At 41.2% G+C, this 18,506-nt stretch overlaps 1 protein-coding gene across 1 annotated transcript in view; it reads left to right on the forward strand.

Annotated features, from left to right (window-relative positions):
* RAP1A (RAP1A, member of RAS oncogene family) overlaps positions 1-18,506 on the forward strand; it is a 66,767-nt gene that overhangs the window by 34,500 nt on the left and 13,761 nt on the right. The window contains exons 2-3 of the mRNA XM_037038941.1: positions 13,967-14,050; positions 17,818-17,886. Of these exons, the coding sequence (XP_036894836.1) occupies positions 13,994-14,050; positions 17,818-17,886 (126 nt within the window). The 5' untranslated portion in view covers positions 13,967-13,993. The remainder of the gene's footprint in view (positions 1-13,966; positions 14,051-17,817; positions 17,887-18,506) is intronic.

Raw genomic sequence — 18,506 nt, forward strand, 5'->3', positions numbered from 1 at the left:
TGGCAAATCATTTGACCACTTAGATATAAGGGTTAGTTTCTGGGCCCTCTATTCAACAAATTTGGACATGTTGTATTTTATTTTTTATTCTGTTTGGAATACTAATTTCCCTTTTGATTTCTTCTTTGAATCATAGATTGTTTAGTTAGTTTCCAGAAATGTGGGGGTTTTCTTGATATCTTTCTATTATTGATTTTTTAGTTAATTCCATTGAATTTAAAGGAATTCCTTGAGATTTATTTTATAGGCTAGATTTGGGTCTTTCTTATTAAATGTTCAATGTGCATTTGAAAATAATGTGTATTTTGTTGTTGGGTGAAGTATTCTGTAAATAATCAATTAGATCCAATTGATTGATTGTGAACTTTGTCCTCTACTGATTTTCTGCCTGCTGAATCTGTGGGTTGCTGATTAGGAGACGCTGAAGTCTCCAGTAATAATAGTGGCTTCGTCTGTTTCTCCTTGTCGTTCTGTCAGTCCTTATTTCTTGTGTTTGGTTAGGCACATCCACATTAAGGATTGGATAATTATTGAAGGATTGACCCATTTATCATTGTATAACCCCTCTCTTTGTCCCTGATCATTTTTATTGCTCTAAAGTCTGCTTCCTCTGAAATCAACATGCCTCTTCCAGCTTTCTTTTGGTTTGTGTTCGTATGGTATATCTTACTCCATCCATTTACTTTTAATCTGTGTTTTTATATTCAAAAGTGGGTTTCTTGTGGAGAACATAGATGGTTGGATCTTTTTTTTAATCACTCTGACAGTTTCTTTTAATTTGTGTATTTAGACCATTGATGTTTAAAGTGATTGTGGGTATACATATCAGTTACACTTTTTTTTAGTGGTTTCCCTTGTATTTGAAATATGTATTTACAGCTAATCCAAGTCCATGTTAATACAACACTCTGCCACCTCACAGGTGGTACCAGTGTTTTACGGCAGAGTATTCACAAGTCTTCCCACCAACCCTTTGAGAGCTAGGTCTTAGATCCAGATATGACAGCAGAAAGGTCCTTCCTTGCAATCAGGGGTTGGTAGTTTGGGTTCCTAGGTCTCTACTTCTGTCTCTGTGTTGATGGTTTTCAAAAACCGGGGACCTTTCAAGCCAGTAAGGTTCAAAATCAATAAATGGTATTGTGCTGGCTCCAGATTTTAAGTTCCTAATCTGACAGTGTTCTCACTCTTGTTCTACATACCTCTGCACTGTTCTGCTCAAAATACCGGTAACACTCCCCTTACAGTAGCAAGGTGTTCATATGTGTTATCTTGTTTGATGTTCACAGCAACGTTGCTGAACTGTGTCCCTTACTTGAAGATTAACCCTCTTTCTCTTTCAAGTCTCAGCCCCGTTCCGTACCCTCCTAACTAGTCCATATACTCCAGTTTCCCATTCTTTTGTTCCAACCTGTACAGTCTTCTTTTCCCCTCAAATTCTCTGCTCAAAGACCTTAGGTGGCTTTCCCCCTCTGGTCAGAAAGTTTCAAGTTCTTAGTGTATCTGTCACACAGGGACTTTGGCCACACATGTACTTCCCCTCCCTTTCATTGAAAATGCTCAAGCTACCTAGACTTCTGAAAACAATTTTTTCATGAATCGCTTCATTCTCCTGAATTTGTGCCTTGTTAAATGGAATTCCACATCTGTTATAATCTCCCTCTGCCTGCGCCCCTTCCTCTGCCTGACCTTCGAGAAATTCATGCAAGGCATAGTGGAAAAAATCTCTTTTCTTTCCATACTCCTTCATTCCTCAGCTTCCTTCCAAGGTGTTCTATGCAAATACAAATTTCTATGTATATATATGAGTAGGGGTGAGTTAGTCTGATGGTTAGTCTCTGGAACCAGGCTGTCTGAATTTGAATCCTGGCTTCTCTTACTAGATTTGTGGCTTGGGCAAATTACTAGTACCCACCTCATAAGCTTTTTGAGAGGATTTCTACAACAGTTCCTGGAATATGGTAAGTCTCAGTAAATGTATGCTGTTACTGTTGTTATATAACAAATCATATAGAAAAGAGAAGGGCGTTTAAAATCAAGAGAGAGCCTTGGTTGGTGTTGCTCAGTGGATTGAGTGTTGGCCTGCAAACTGAAAGGTTTCAGGTTTGATTCCTGGTCAGGGCACATGCCTAGGTTGTGGGTCTGGCCCCCAGTAGGGGGCGTACGGGAGATAACCAATCAAAGTTTCTCTTGCACCTGGATGTTTCCCTCTCTCCCTCCCTTCCTCCTTCCCTGCCCCTCTTTCTAAAAATAAGTAGATAAAATACTTAAAGTAAATAAAATCAGGAGACATACAGCTTCCTAGTTAGTTTTCACTTACATCATTTAATCCAACTTAAACTTTGTATGGTTTTCTCATCTTTATAATGGGGATAATGCTATACAGTTTTGATTTTTATGCACTAAAAATACAAAGGGAAAGACCTTTATAAATGATAAAATGGTACATAAAATTTAGTCGCTATAGGTCACATCACTTGCTTCCTCTGGGAAAGGTTCAGATGTCAGCTGGTTTTAAGAAGTGAAGTAGTTAGCTCAGTGGATCGAGCGCGGGCCTGCGAACCACACGATCGCGGTTCAATTCCCAGTCGGGGCACATGCCTGGGTTGCAGGCCAGTTCCCAGCAGGGGACACACCAGACGCAACCATACATTGATATTTCTCTCCCTCTCTCCTTTCCTTCCCCTCTATAGATAAATAAATAAAATCTTTAAAAAAAAGTGAAGTAATATTTAAAGAAAAATTTCAGAAATTTACTGTCAGTTATGCCATTTTGCTTTAGAAATTATTCTAAATTCATACTTTAGACACGGCTTGTTTTTGTGTTAGTCTTACATTTTAAAATTATGATTATATAATTTATGGGGCAATGCCCTTAAGAGAATCAAGTGTCTAGAATTAATATACTTAGCTATACCTAGCGTAAATTAGTAAACCTAATTTAGTAAACCTTATTTATTGAGAAAAAGATATTTTTGTCAACCTAGAAATTGTTGGTCATTGCCTATAAAATTTTCTTCATGCTTCACAAATGTTTTTATTTGCCTGTGATAATAGCTGCTAAAGAATATTCATTTTACTAAGTAGATGGTAGTACAAGTAAAAAGGGTTCCCCTATGATGTACTTTCTGATGACTTACTGTGTTGCCAAAATAGAATATAGACATTTACTTTTTTTTTTTGACAGCTCATGGATTTAAGAACACATGTCCTACCCAAAGGCACAGAGTGTGGGATATTTTTGGATACTGTGATATTCTACCTTCTTCTTAATGAGACGCATTCCCAGTATTCAGCATTTAGGAGGAGGAGTTACGGTCAGGTTTAGTGAGTGCTCCAGCAGGACGCCAGTCAGACAGGAGGTGCCCAGAGTTCAGGCTTCTAACCATTTGGTGAGACTGCCTGTGAGAAAAAGAATGAGATGGGGGAGGGGCCCGGGGAGGGGACTTCTAGAGATGAAAACTCTAAATAAAACTCAATAGCTACGTTTAATAATAGACTAGACTAGAGAATCTAGTGCACTGGAAGATGATCTTAAAACTAACCAAAATGGAGAGGCTGGGGTGGCTAATATCTAAGCAAAAAAAAGGAATTGGAGAGTTGTGGCAGAAATGGGTGATGATTTTCCTTGATTCATTTCTCCGAAGTAATGGATGTATTTGTTGGCTGCTTTGTTGACCAAGCTTTACAGTTTCCATTTGTGACAGTAAGGTTTGACTATATGACAAACTTTTGTGACGTGAGGTTTGGCTATATAACAAGGTTTGGTAATGTGGGTGAAGTGGAAGTGGCGTGCGCATAGGTTTTAACCCTACAGATTATGCCTGTGAGGGGAAGGGGGTGTCCCTTACCTTCCTTTTTCCTCCTTCCCCTGGCCTGGAATGTGGGCGTAGTGGCGACCTACCCTCGGCCGTGTGGAAGAGGGCGTGCTCCGAGGGCCACAGGGCAGCAGGATCTAAGAGTTCAGCCACGTGAGCTTGCTGGGCTGCCCCACCAGCCTGCACTGTCCCTTCCATCTGTCATATGAGAGGGAAAAAATCCCTGAATTTTGTTTAAAGCCACAGTAGGGCCTCTTATTACTGGACCCTAGTCCATGTTCTGAATAATAAAAGAGCATGAGGAGCCCTAACAGTTGAGCAGAATCCAGATGTGAAGAAAAATCAAGTAGAACAGTTGATGAGATTATGATTTTGAATTTTTTAAACTGCAAAAACACAAATTCTAAACAGGCTATAAAAATCAAAACCTAAAACAGTTCATGGTTAAATGTGCACCTGTTTAGAGATCTTAGAAATAGCCATGGGGAGAAGACAAATTACCTTCAAAAGACCTACAATTAGTTTGATTTATTGAAAGGAAAAATTAAAACCGGAAGATGAGAGAATGGTTACTACAGTGTGCTGAGAGTAACTATTAAAGTTAAAGTATTTTTAGAGTATAAGTAACATAAAGTTCTCTGAAAAATAAAAACTGAATGGTTTTTCACCACCAAGGAACAACACTAAGACAAATTTACAAAAATACACTGTAGGTAGAAGGAAAGTGACCCCAGTGGAATGCTTGAGATCAGTTGGAAATGAGAAAGGCTAAAACTTAAATAGCCAAGCACTCAATGTAAAGTAGAAAAAGAAAGGAAAGAAAGAACAGACCTAAAAGCAGAAGTTAAAGTAATATAAAATAAGCCACAGTGAAAAATTCATAAAGCCAGAGTTTATTAAAAAGTCATAAAATGAACAGACCTGCTAAGACGGATCCAGAGACAGGGGAATGGCATAAACAGTCACTACAGATGAGAGAGGTGCTGTGACCACCGACGGCACGGAGACGATAACTGGACGAGCGCACCAGCACACTTGTCTAAGGAGTATTTCAAACTGTATTATTTTGTGTGTTGTCGTAACAGCATATTAAGCCTTTCGAGACCTTTATCAGACTTGCCAAAACCTTGACTCCTGAATAAGTAAGAAGGTTGAATTGATTATCTGGCAAGTTTGGGCAGAAAATTATGTTGATATGCAAAAATTCCAGAATAAACACAAATTACACAAAAAAGGAAAGGCAGTCTTAATGTGCTACTTTTCTGTGTATTATTTAAGAGAGCTAAAATTCTCATCTACCATAATAGCATATCTAAAACTGAAAACCGAGACATAATAGTGTAACTGCCTTATTTATAAATACATGGGAAAACATTCAAAGAAACAGAAGTTTGAAGTCGTTGTCATAGGTTAAGAAGATACAGTGAATGTTGTTTTTTTGTTCCAAGTGTTTTTATTTTTGTGATGCCTGCTAATAGCGCCAGTTTGCAGATGTTAACTTTTATGTGAGTAAAGAACTAAAGCTTTTGCAGAGAAGACCAGATGATAACAGAATTTGAACCTTCGTTATTTGGAAAAGAAACTAGAGCTGCTGTTGAAAGAGCGGATATGATCGCGGGCGGGGGCGGGGGGACGGCTGCCTTCACATGTTTGAAGTGCTCGAGACTGGGAGAGGAATTCTCTGTATTCTGCTTATCACTGTGCAGTCACTACAGAGGCCCAGCAGTGGGAAGAGCGTTCTAAGGATGAGGTCACCCAGGAAGGGAGTGGCTATTTTGTGAGGGTAGATGGGAAAGAACTAGACGATCCACCATGTCTAGAGGTGGTTTGGGAGTGAATCGCCACAAAGAAAACACCTGTAGTTCAGGCGCATTCAGTATTTATAACAAGAAAAGACAAAGTAAGCTATTCATACAACATGTAACATTTGGTACCTGTAAGTTAAGTATATTATTTTCTAAGTCTTCAGCTTTTATCATTTGTTGTTCACAAAATTAAGGTTTTGGGGGAATTCTTTTTACTATATTGGGACTGATCTGTTTTTTCTTATTTTGTGTATCTTTCTTTACTGTTATTTATTTTTAGTTTTCTTGTTTTAAAGATTTTTTTTTATTTTTAGAGAGGTGGTAAGGGAGTGAGAAAGAGAGGAAAAGAAACATCAATGTGTAGTTGCTCTCATGTGCCCCCTACTGGGGACCTGGCCAACAACCCAGGCATGTGCCCTGACTGGGAATTGAACTGGCGGCCCTTTGGTTTGCAGGCCAGCACTCAGTCCACTGAGCCACACCAGCCAGGGCTATTTTTCATTTTCTACTTCATGTTGGATTGGTCAAGATTCCTTTGTCCATTTTTCCTCTAGTGATTTTTAGGTTATATATAATCCAGTTGTGGACACTACATTTTTCACATTTAGATTTATATTTTCTCAACATGTATATAGAGAGATTCAATATCCTTATCCTTTTCCCAAGAGAAAAACTTTAATGTAACTTTACTTTTTAACTCCTCCCAAACGAAAATGTTGAGATAATTGTAGTTTTATTTCCAGATTTGTGTATGCATTTTATAGTGATAATTAGATTTCTAGCTATAATTTTTACTGATGTATTTGTTTGCCTTGATTTCTTGTACTAGTACCTTTCTGTTTCTTGAATAGTTTTCCTCTTGTTGGATTATCAGCTCCACTAATTTTTGATATATATTTTTATCATTAGTTCTTACTGTTTGCATTATTTATGGTAGTGCTATTTAATTTACAATCATTCTGAGATTGGGTAGTGATATTTTTTATGGATTTCAATCCTGAAATTTGTTGAGACCTGATCTGTGGCCCTGCCTGGTCTGTGCTGATAAATGGTCCACGTGCACTTGAAGAAAATGTGGGATTTGCCGCTGTTGGGTGTGGTGTCTGTATGTATCTGTGGAGTTAAATGTTAACTATGTATCTGTGGGGTTAAATGTTAATATCTAATCATGGTTACATATTTGCCTGGTTTTCACTTTAGTTCTGTTGGGTTTTGCTTTCCATATTTTGCTTGGTGTTTTAATTTTTTCTATTCAACATTTATTAACGTAATTACTGATATATCTGGATAGTCTGACATCTATTTATTTTCTGTTTGTCTGATCTTTGTTCCTTTATTTTTCCTTTCTTCTTCCGGTTTTAGTCATTAACCCATTCCAGAAGGTAGTGATTTAAAACAATAAGCATGCGATATGCCTCTGAGGTTTTGGGCTGTGGAATTGGGGGGTAGCTCGGTGGGGTGGGTCTGGCCTAAGGTCTCCCGGGGGGTGTTGTCAGGTGGTGGCTGTCGGGGTCATCTCGAAGGCTCCTTTACTCATAGTTCTGGGGGGACGCTGAGAGCTGGGGCTCCTCAGGCCCTCTGTCACTGTGGTCTCTCCACAGTGGCGGCTTGGGGGCAGCTTGGTGCTCTGGTGCTCTTTCTGGCTTCAGAAGTCAGACCACCTCACTCTGCTGTTTGTTCACTAAACTCGCCCATGTTTGGCGGTGGGGATATGTTTTTTCTCTCTAGGAAATGTTCAGGGTTTTGCCTCCACTTTTGCTGGTTTGAAATTTCAACTTCAATATTTGCAGTTGTGAATCTCGATGAGGATGGGGGTGGTGGTGATGACGATGACGATTGCTTTCACTGGGCACTTCAGGTCTGACGATTCCTAACTTCCTTAACTTACCTCTGGAAGTGTCCTTCTGTTACTTCTTTGGTGTTTCTATTCAATTTCTAGACCTCCTTCCAGACAGCTGCAGGCTTGCGGTTTATCCTTCTTTTTGAGCGTTTTGCCCCTGTCCTTGGGCCCTGCGCTCTGTGGTGGGTTCAGTGCCCTGGTTCACACACTTGCTTTCCAAGCGTAGCGGTTTTGCCTTCGGCCCATCTGCTGGACTTTTTCTATGGGCACATTTTATGTCCTAAGTTTTTCATTGTGTCCTTCACAAATTTCTTTAAGGACATTACGTTTACTTTTCAGTCTTTTATAGGCCCTCTGAACTCAGTTTTCTTTGGATCTTGCTTTATTTGTTAAATTTATTGCCCCCATCAAATTGTTTTCCTCAAAGTTGTGATTGTCTTGTTTTGTTGGGAACCCAGAGGCCTCTTCTGTCTATAGGAGTTTATCTCCTGCCACAGAGGGTGGGGAGGGGCACGGGGCACGGTGGAACTGGTCGTCCTGGCGTTTATAAACTGTTGGTAAGGACATCAAGTCGCATCATTTTACCTCTGTCCCCATCCTCCTCCCAAACCCCTGGTCTGGAGAAGAAAATATCAAGAAGGTTCTCTCAGTGAAAAAATAATGTCATTTCACGCCAGTAAAAAGTTGAACTTCATTACTGTGTACTATGAAGAACACTTCATATTTTAGAAAGTTAAATCTTAACCTTGATTTCCATAGTTACTCATCACTCTTTCCCCACCCTGCCCCCAGTATGTTGTGGTCAGTTGTCAGTCTTTAAATATCTGTGGCTTCCATAAACATTGACATATAACCAACAAAAGTAACCGCTTGTTAAGAAACTACCATCATTGTTTTTTAAAGTAAAAATTTTTTTCTCTAAAAATTCTTGTCACAACTGAATTTTCTTTAATAGATTTTTTTAGGTTTAGTTGTAGAGAAATGATTTTGTCTTTGAATTACTCGTGTACATATTTAAAAACAAACAGTGGGGTCAGTTTGTGTCACAAAGACAATCAAGTTATATATTACTTCTTGGCGTTTATAGTACTTCACTTCCAAGTGAAGTTTGGAAGTGCTATTGCTGAAGGAAAAAGAGAAAAAAATGCCACAGTGTAACTTTGGACCATGATGTTAGGGATTCAAGATTGACTTAAAATTTAAACACAGTGTAATGTTTATTCTTGTCCTCCTTATTTGTCGGGGAATCTCAACCGGAGCGAGAAACTTCTGGTGCTGTGTGGGGGTGCAGGGCACGGGGTGTCCATAAAAGGGCATGGGGTTTGCTTGGAAGAGCACAGCGGGTTTCTAACTTGGCAGTCATGAGCTGGAACTCACCCCCTGAAAAAGAAAATATTAATTCACACCACTCCTTATTGGGTATTTGTGTGTGTGTGTGCGTGTGTTCTTGCCCAAGCTTCACATTTTTGTATTTGCGTATGTGCATACAGACTTACATCTGTAAGCCATGGTATGTGTTACATGTAAAATAATTCTCTTTACATACAGTGTATGTGAAACATGACTTTGGAACTTGAATGTTGTGCCACTTTACTTGAGGCACAGAGGCCAAATATTTTGTTGTTGCAGAATACCCAAAATAATTTGGCCGTGCCCCAGTGCTTTCCCCAAATTTTCTTGCCCCGCAAGGCAACTTGGAGAGTATTAGTATTCCCTCTTGAAAGATGCACATTTTTGAATTGAATGAAATGACGAAATCACATCTTGTTGAAATGACAGCAGTCCTCCGACTTAGAATCAGTTGGGGCCTGCGAAGGGAGTTTCAGTATGTGAGTCTGTCCGGGTGAGGTGCATGCGCTGTGTTTGACCCTCAGCACTTTTTCCCACAAAGTCAGAGAAGCGCCTGGCGCGCGGAGAGGGATAGGGTGACTAGTGTCCAGCACACACCTCTCCCACTTTACTTTTTCCTCAGGAATCTCAAACTGGGTGTTTGGCAGAAAGTCTTATCTCGGTTTTAACCCTCCTTTTGTAGTTCCTTTCTTAATGGGAGGCATGCCGCCAGCCCCCTCATTTGTCCAAGCTAGATATCTAGGCGTTATCCTTGACGCTTCTTCATTCGCCTGAATAATGGCCTGTGATCAGCCACGGGGTCCTCGCAGCTCTCCCTGCAGGAACCGCCGGGCCCTCTTGGGCCCGTGCGCCTGTGCAGCCCTCTCCCGTTTCCACCGCAGCCCTTCCGGGTCTCCTCACTGTCCTCACTGGCCTCCCTGCCTCACTTTCTCTTTTCTTCAGTCCATTTGATATGAGTACTGTTACTAGCTAGTTTACTAGAAAATATAACTACATTTTTTTTTAAAGAATCACTGTTTTGCCCTGGCTGGCGTAGCTCAGTGGATTGAGCGCGGGCCTGCGAACCAGATGATCGAGGTTCGATTCCCAGTCAGGGCACATGCCTGGGTTGCAGGCCAGTTCCCAGCAGGGGCCAGTTCCCAGCAGGGGATGCAGGAGAAGCAACCATACATTGATGTTTCTCTTCCTCTCTCCTTCCCTTCCCCTCTAAAGATAAAGAAATAAAATTTTTTTTAAAAAAAGAATCACTGTTTTCTCCCCATTGCTTTCTAGGTAAAGTGCAAACTCTTTAAATATGGCAAATGCCTTTGCAATTGCAAGCACTACCCAGTCCCCATAGTCAGCCTCACTTTTTAGACCTTTTAAAACCCTGTGTTCTAGCCACACTGGATCTTCTCTATTTCGTGGGTTACAGTGCTTGCTCAAGCTGTTTCCTCTGCTGAGAGTGCCCTTCCCTACATACCTGGAGCATTCCTATTCAGTTGTTCACTTAGCTCTTACGTACCTGGCAGTGAAAAACTGTCTCGCACTCCCCTTTGTTACTCTCCCCTCCCCAGCCGTCTGAGTTTGTCTTTGTAGTAACTTTGTTCACGTCATATGGTAGTAATTTGTTTTTTCTTCCTCTGTGCGCTACTTGAGGATGGGAAACATGCTTTTGATTTTTGTGTCCCTGGCGTCTAGCACAGAACTGATGATACCCAGGAGGTGCTTTCTTAAGTGTTTGATACAGAACAACAACCGTACTTGCCACAGCGTCTGTTCATAGTCTAATAACATATCCTTACTGTTACTTAATCAGCTCAGGTTGCTCTAACAAATTCCTGTAGACTGGATGGCTGACAAGTTTCCTTTTCACAGTTCTGGAGGCTGAGAAGCCCACGATCAAAGTTCTGGCAGGTCAGATGTGTGGTGAGGACCTGCTTCCTGGCTTGTATCCTCCCTCACAAGGCGAGCGCAGAGAGAAACTTTTTGGGTCTTGTGTGAAGGCGCTAACCCCATTTATCAGGGCTCCACCCTCATGACCTCATCTAACCCCTGTTACCTCCCTAAGGCCCCTCCTCTTAGTACCATCGAGTTGGGGGTTGGGTTTCAAGGTAAGAGTTTGCAGAGGATGCATTCAGTTCATGACACTGTGAATATCATTGGCATTCTGAGAAATGTCCCTTTTTTCCTCATTGAATTTAAGTTAATTTTATTGAGCTATAATTTATATGCAATAACATGTACCTATTTTAAAGGTACAGTCCAATAAGTTTTGGTAAATGTGTGCACCCGTGTCACCACCACCACAGTCAAGGTACCGGTCATTTCAGTTCCCTTGTGGGCCGTCATCGTCGTTGTCACCAGCCCTGCCCTGTTACCATGGGTACTCATCAGCTTTCTGGCACTGTGACTCAGCGTATCATTTGGAGGGTTTTACGTAAGTGGGGTAAGTGGAGTCCTTGAGCAGTCACTCTTTGCGTCTTGCGGGCCTGTTTTGCTGAGTGTGTTTCTGAGATCCGTCTGTGTTGCTGCATCTGTCAACAGTCAGTGCCTTTATGTAGGTCCAGTTTCTGTCTCGAGTGTCCTTCCACTCCTTGGCTTTCATAGGAGTCTGCTGGTCAGCTCTACCCCTGCTATTTTTTTTTGGTCTGTAAAAGCTTTTACTTTCATTTTCGAAGAATATGTTCATTGTATTTACCATTCTAGGTTTACTACTTTTTTCTTTAAGCGTTCTGAAAATGTTTCATTTTCTTGTCTTGCATAACTTCTCCAAAGGCTCCATATTTTAAGTTTGTTCCTCTGTTATCTAAATTCTTTCTCTTCTCACATTTTCTCTGAATCTTGACAGTTTTTCAGGAATTTTATTATTGTGCCTTGTACTTTTCTTTGTATTTATACTGAGGAGAGGGTTCAGTGAATGTCTTGAATCTGTTGATTTATATTTCTTATCAAATTTGGAAAACCTTTTTGATATTTTGATGTCGTCCTATGGTTCTCTTCTCTTCCTTTTCTTCTCTTCTTTCGACTCCCTCTTGACCCTCCTCCTCATGGCCTTTGCTCTCTGCATCTTGGTTCTCTGAAATTTTCTTTTGTCGTGTTTAATACACTATTGATCCCATCCAGTGATACTTTATTGCAGACATTATTCTTGAACTCTAGAAGTTAATTTTGGTTCTTTCTCCCCCTGTCATATCTCTTCTCATGTTTTCCTTTAAATCCTGAGCGTATTTATAACAGCGGTTTCAGAGTTCTTACTACGTTGTCTCACTTCTGGGACTGTTCGCAGGTGACTCATTTCACCCTGATTTCAGGTTGCATTTTCTTCTTCACATGTCCACGAATTTTTTATTGGATGAAATGGACATTGTAAATTTTATAGTGTTCTCTATGATGGGTATTTTTTCTTCTTGTAAAGAGTTTTGGATTTTGTTAAGACGCGCAGTTGAGTTACTTATGGATTGGCTGTCTCTGTTCAAGGCATGTGTTCAAGCTGTGTTAGGGGCATCTGGAATCGCCTCCCCTGTGCGAACCTTCTGGGTTGAGTTGATTGCCTGTGTTTCAACAAGGAGGACTTTTCTGGTTGGAACCCCATTATTTCCCGGTACTCTTGGAAGTGTTCACCTTGTAGATGCTTCTTTATTCTTTATCTAACCTCATGGAGTTTCATATACCCGGCTTACTGTCCGGCCACAGACTCAAATGGACAGACTTCTGTGCACATTTCTGGAATTTTCTGTGTGTAACTTTCTTTCCTGGTATGCTCCTGGTCTCTGCTTAAGCTCTTCTCCCTGCACCACAGTCTGAACAGTGCCTTCCAGCAGGAAGCTGGGCTGTGGCAGGTCTCACTTCAGTCGGGTCCCCCCGCCCCCCATCACAGCCCTGTACTGCTTGGTGACCGTGCGGGAAAGTGCTTGTTTTTATCTGTTGTCTGGTAGTGCTGCAATTGTGGGATGGAAAGATCATTCTTATGTAATCCATCCTGGCCACTGGAGATTCTTCCCTGCCTTTTCACCTTTTAAGATAAGTATTGAGATTTAAAAAATACTGTATTTCTTTTTCTTCTCTGTAGCAGTTTGGGCCTCATGGAGGATATTACTAATACCCACCTATGTAATGAGTTTTAACAGCTTCGTCCATAATCTCCCATTCCTATCCTAGGAATTTTCGAGGTAACATTTCACATAGTTCAGCTATGGTACAATAATGAGAGCAAAACAGTATAGAATGATTATATTTCAGGCAAATTAAATAGCATGTGCATTATTTTAAAGGTTATGAGTAAACTTTTTAAAAAGTACGTAAGTTGTTTAAATGATAGTTTCCTAAATAATTGAATTTATAATTGTACTTACAGCTGCTAGTTTTAACCTTATTTTCTGATCAGTCTTAAAAGTAGCACGAACAGGCGAGTGGTTGATGCAGGTCAGAGCTGCCCTGTGATGAGTCGGGATGCTTGGCCGTGTCCCGGGGGTTTGTGTTAAGCTCGGCGTGGCCTTACTGTGTAGCCTCTGTCTTCGCTTTGATGGTTGGAGGGGAGCAAACGAAGACAAAGCCTCGTATTGCTTTGTGCAACAGTTGTACGTTCTTGGGCTGATCTTAGTATATGTGTTGGCCAAAAAATTTGGTTATGGGTTTTTTTGGTACAATGGCTCTGGTAGCGCTTAGTTGCCTTTAACTTCACTCAAAAATCCTTTGTTAGATTGTATTGTGACGACTGTCATATCAGCGTGCATTTTTTTAAAAATCAGAATTGGTGAATTTTTGTGCAGCCATTTTCATGATGAAGATGGAGGAAAACATGCAACATTTTTGGCATACTATGCTTTATTTCAAGAAGTGTAACGACTGAAATGCAGAAAAAGATGTGTGCAGTGTATGGAGAGGGTGCGGTGACTGATCCAGTGCGTCAAAGTGGTTTGTGGAGTTTCTGGGTATATTGACATTTTGGCCACATAATTCTCTGCTGTGGGGCTGTCGTGTGCATTATGTGGAAGATGTTCAGCAGCACTCCTGGTCACTACACACTGGAAGCCAATAGCAGGAGATAGCCGACATACTCAAATATCCAAATCAATAACGTTATTGGCGAAAATAAAAATGGTGTCTTTTATTTTATGGGAAAAAGGTAACAGACTTTTGGCCAACTGAATAATAATCTTTGTGTTTTTCCCCAGGTTGTCAGTATTTAAACAGACCACATCATGCGTGAGTACAAGCTAGTGGTCCTTGGTTCAGGAGGCGTGGGGAAGTCTGCTCTGGTAAGTTAGCCACCTGACTCTGACTGACTAGCGTAATACAAGAAGAACAGTGATATTTTCTCGCTTTGAAATTTCAAGTCACTAAAGAGAAGAGGTGGCAGTATTTTTTCATATGCTTACATCTAGCCCAGAGGGGACAGGGATTCTTTTGGTAACCGTGTATGTATAGTTTTATAATGGTGACTCATTCATACTTTCATTTACCAAATATTTACTGGCTCTTATTCTATGTCAAACACCAGTGTTCCTGATTCAAAGAGGCGTAAGGTTGTTTGAATTTTTAAGGAACCTCCACTCCACTGGGAGAGACTGAGTGTTACAGGTAGCAGTGGAGTAACTTCTTCCCTACCTTTAACTCCCAGAGCCGTGTGGCACCAAGGTGGGTTTTTCATGTGTGTGCTGCACTCAATCAGTGAATGTTAATGGAGCTTTGACGGCCTCAGGCTCTGAGGTTATGACGGTGAGTGCACATCATCCCAGTCTCATGGAGCTCATGTCACCCTGGACGAGACGTGCTGAATGCACAATTAAACAAAGAACCACTTGATTATAATTACCAGAGAGATAGTTTGAAAGAAAAGTACAGGTTGTTAAGAGAGGCCCCTGTGTCAGGTGAGCCTAATGGCAATTAAACCACTAAGGAAGAGAAAGGTCACACTTGCCACAGGGGTCGAAAGAGGTACATGAGGTGAGAGGCAGGCAGCGCCAGATTAGGGCTTGAAAACCATCTCAGAACTTGGAACCTGCTCCTCGTGGTGATGAGAACCGTTGGAGACAGGGTTTGGGGGAGGGCTGGCGGCACTGGGCGTGTGTTTTAAAGAGGGCGCTTGGGCTGCTCTGTGTGGAGTAACTAGACGAGGCAGAGTGGATGTGGGGGCAAGTTGGGAGTTAACACAGTACCCCTGCTTATTCGTGGGGCTTGCATGAGGGCCATGGCAGTCAGGAAGAGGAAAGTAGACGTTTCGATGCCTGACATAACTTAGTGCTGGAGTGACGTGGGGACAAGGAGAGAAGGCGTTGTCGAGGGCGACTCCCACGCCTCTCATCCAGCTGCCCACTTCACGGGTGGGCTGGTGACGGAAGGGAAACACTGGGGAAGGAGGAGTTTAGAGTGAAGGTCAAGTGTCATATCTAGTTTTTTGTTTGTGAGATGTTGGAGAAAAAATGTCAAAGAATGGATCCTCAAGATAATAGATTAAAAGAGAGACTTTTGATAGGACTTGGGGTGCAATGAATATGTTGCTGGTATTGCATTTCATGAGCATGCAATGTTAATTCAGCACGTCTATCTGAAGTTTACTGCCCCACAAAGTTCACATAGTGACATGGTCAAAGACATCCACTATGACATTCTTCACAGTGGCAAAAGTTAGGAAACAACCTACATACCTAGTTAAGTAAGGTTTTAATAGCATATTTTGAGTAGACTATCACTAACCAGGGAGGATGAGGGAGAGACGCATGAAGTGCGCGGGACCGCCTGTCCTCCGCAGGGCTAAGTGGGCTGCGGACAGCGGTCGCTTCCTTGGGAGTGGGGTGGAGTCACTGGGGACAGAGGTGGGGGGGGGGTTGGTGAGTGACCGCTGCATACCCCTTCGGATCTTCGGCACTTTATCCTATGTCCATGAAGTTACCTTTTTGAAAATAAATAAAGTAATTAAAAATAAAAATTCGTAGGAATAAAAAAAGCTGTCTGGGGAGAGGAGAGTGCTTCTATATATGAGAGTTGTCTGGGCTCTGAGGACTCTCAGCCTTTGAATGGTAGGCAGAATTGAAGGATCCCTCATATATAGAAGGAAACGTCTTGTACTTGAATGTGCAGACTATCTTGACTGTCTCCCTGTGCAGAAGTCAGGTCAGGCAGAGGAAAAGAATCTGGGAATGAGGTGGCTGGGCTTGACAAAAGCAGCCTCAGTAAGTGATGGCGTCGTAACCCTGCTGGGGAGGGTTGAAGAGTGAATGAGAGCTGAGGCCATGGAACCACCCTTGTAGATGAGAGGGGTCGGTGAGGGGCAGGAGCCGGAGGGGGCGTGGCGTTAGGGGAGGTTTTCATTTTCAGTCGGGAGATGGGAGAGCATGTTAATGCACATGTTAGTGGGCTGGAGGCAGTAATCCTGCGGAGAGGAGAACAAAGCTATAGGAGAAGCAAGTGGTTGGTAGAGAGAAGACAGTGAGTGAGGAGGGGAGCAGAGAGGACCCAGCGGGAAGACAGCGGTCTGTATGAACGAATGAGATGTCTTCGGGAGCTGAGAGCATGAGGTTCAAAGAAGTAACTGAAGCTTGGGTTTATAAGGAAGGAGTGAGAAGTGTGGGGTTGTCTTTCTGCAAGTCCCTAGTCTGACAACTGGCTTGTGGAACGACTTGGGTGCCCAGACCTGCTGTTGCACGATTCCTGGTCTGAAGCATGCGGTGCCCAGGGCCCGGCAGAAATAAGGCCTGCGTGAGTGTGACCCGTAGGGTAGTAATGTGGGTGTAATCGTTTATGGTTTTAATTTGAACATTCCACCTAAAGTGTCATATGGTGTGCTTGAGTGTGGTATCGTTATGCTCCAGAATTGCATGCTTATGATTTTGTAATAAAAGGGGGCATTATTGGGCCGTGTGTGTATGTGTGTGTGTGTGTGTGTGTGTGTGTGTGTGTACTTTGAAAAACTCCACTGTAACTTTATGAGAGAATGCATTATAGTATTATTAGGAAAACAGATCTTTTTTTCCCCAAAATCTCTTCCCTAAACCATGTTGAGAACCTTTGCTCTAGTCTAAAGCATAGTAAGAAGTTTTTCATATTTAAATCATATGTAGTACTAAGAAGATGAGGTGATTAAATCCTTGATAAAAATAAAGTTCTTGGTATAATTCTATCCTGAGTTTCCTTTGAAGAATAGAAGCTTAGTAGGAGAAAGACATTAGAAGTTTACCATATTCGAGGTAACCTATTTAGCAGAAGCCAAAATCATGCACAGAATGCTCCGCGGGGGAACTCAAGCCCACCTGAGCTCAGCCCCACATCTACCTAACCTTCTTTTCGCGCAGAGATGGGCTGGGTCCTGTTTGAAAGTGTCCAGGAACTATTTTGCAATCAACTTCTTTTCATTTGTCAAGTGATAACATACCTCATTTCTAGTCTGTGCTTACTGTAATCCCAGAGATAAAAGGAGATAATCTGAAAAAGATTTGTAGGTAGCATTTTCTGATGAAAAGCGTAAGGCTTTGGAATCAGGATGGTGTACGTTTGAATCTCAGCTGGCAAATGGGAAAAATGCCTGAGGTGAATGTGAGATTTGAATGCGATTATACAGTAAATTCAGTACGTTTTAATTCCCTTTCCCCCCAAATTTGAAAGTCTGGTTCATGACTTTAAAACTTAGAACCTTTTATCTGTCTCCTTAAAGACCAGGAGATAAAAGTTACTATAGATACACAGAAGAGTAATAGGAGTTTACTGATAATTTTTAATAAATTAGAATGTGTCATTATTTGTACCTGTTGTATTTTAAAACTCAGTATAGTAATTAATAGTATAATTACTATTATACTGTTAGCATTGCTGACAGTTTTTAATGTGAACAACTCCTTTCACCGTAAGGATGCTCTCATTTATTACTATGGACTCACCTTGAAAAATTTTGATGCTTTACGTTTGCATGTTTGCCCAGAATTTTCGCTTAATGTTACTTCATCTTTACCACATTGTGAGGTGAAGTAACATTATAGGGGTTAGTTTTTCTTTTAGGTCCTTAACTTTTTTCTGCTTTTTTTTTTTTTAGACAGTTCAGTTTGTTCAGGGAATTTTTGTTGAAAAATATGACCCAACGATAGAAGACTCCTACAGAAAGGTAAAATGTCAAATTTGTGTGTGTGCACATGCTTATAAGTAGTTCCTTACAATTTTAAAGCTTCATTCATGGAATTGCTTCTTAAAAATAGTTTTGAGAAGTGATAGCAAATGTTCTGTATCTGTTTTTAAAAGTTACACCTAGCCCTGGCTGGTGTGACTCAGTGGATTGAGCTCAGCCTGAGACCCAGGGGGTCACCGGTTCAATTCCCAGTCAGGGCACATGCCTGGGTTGCGGGCCCGGCTCCCTGGTGCAGAGCGCATGAGAGGCAGCCACACACTGATGTTTCTCTCCTTCTCTTTCTCCCTCCCTTCCCCTCTGTCTAAAAATAAATAAATAAAATCTTTTTTTTTTAAACCTAGACAAAATATTTACTATTGAATACTGTTTAGCTACAGGGAGCTTAGTAATCTGTTCTTTAATATACTCATTTTCCTACTGGGGAATATTTTTAATGTAGAAAAATTGCACATAAATAAGGAGGCATATTTTTGACAAACTTTTTGTGAACTAAAATCAAGAGATCCTTTTTATGCTTGCAGTTTTCTAGTGTCTAAAAGAGTTATGTTTAGTTAGATAATAACTTCAAAGGTAGTATTTCACCTTTAGACTATAGAAAG

The sequence above is a fragment of the Sturnira hondurensis genome, unplaced genomic scaffold (assembly GCF_014824575.4).
Source record: "Sturnira hondurensis isolate 20B ecotype Veracruz unplaced genomic scaffold, ASM1482457v3 Scaffold0024822, whole genome shotgun sequence".
NCBI classification, from domain to species: Eukaryota; Metazoa; Chordata; class Mammalia; order Chiroptera; family Phyllostomidae; genus Sturnira; species Sturnira hondurensis.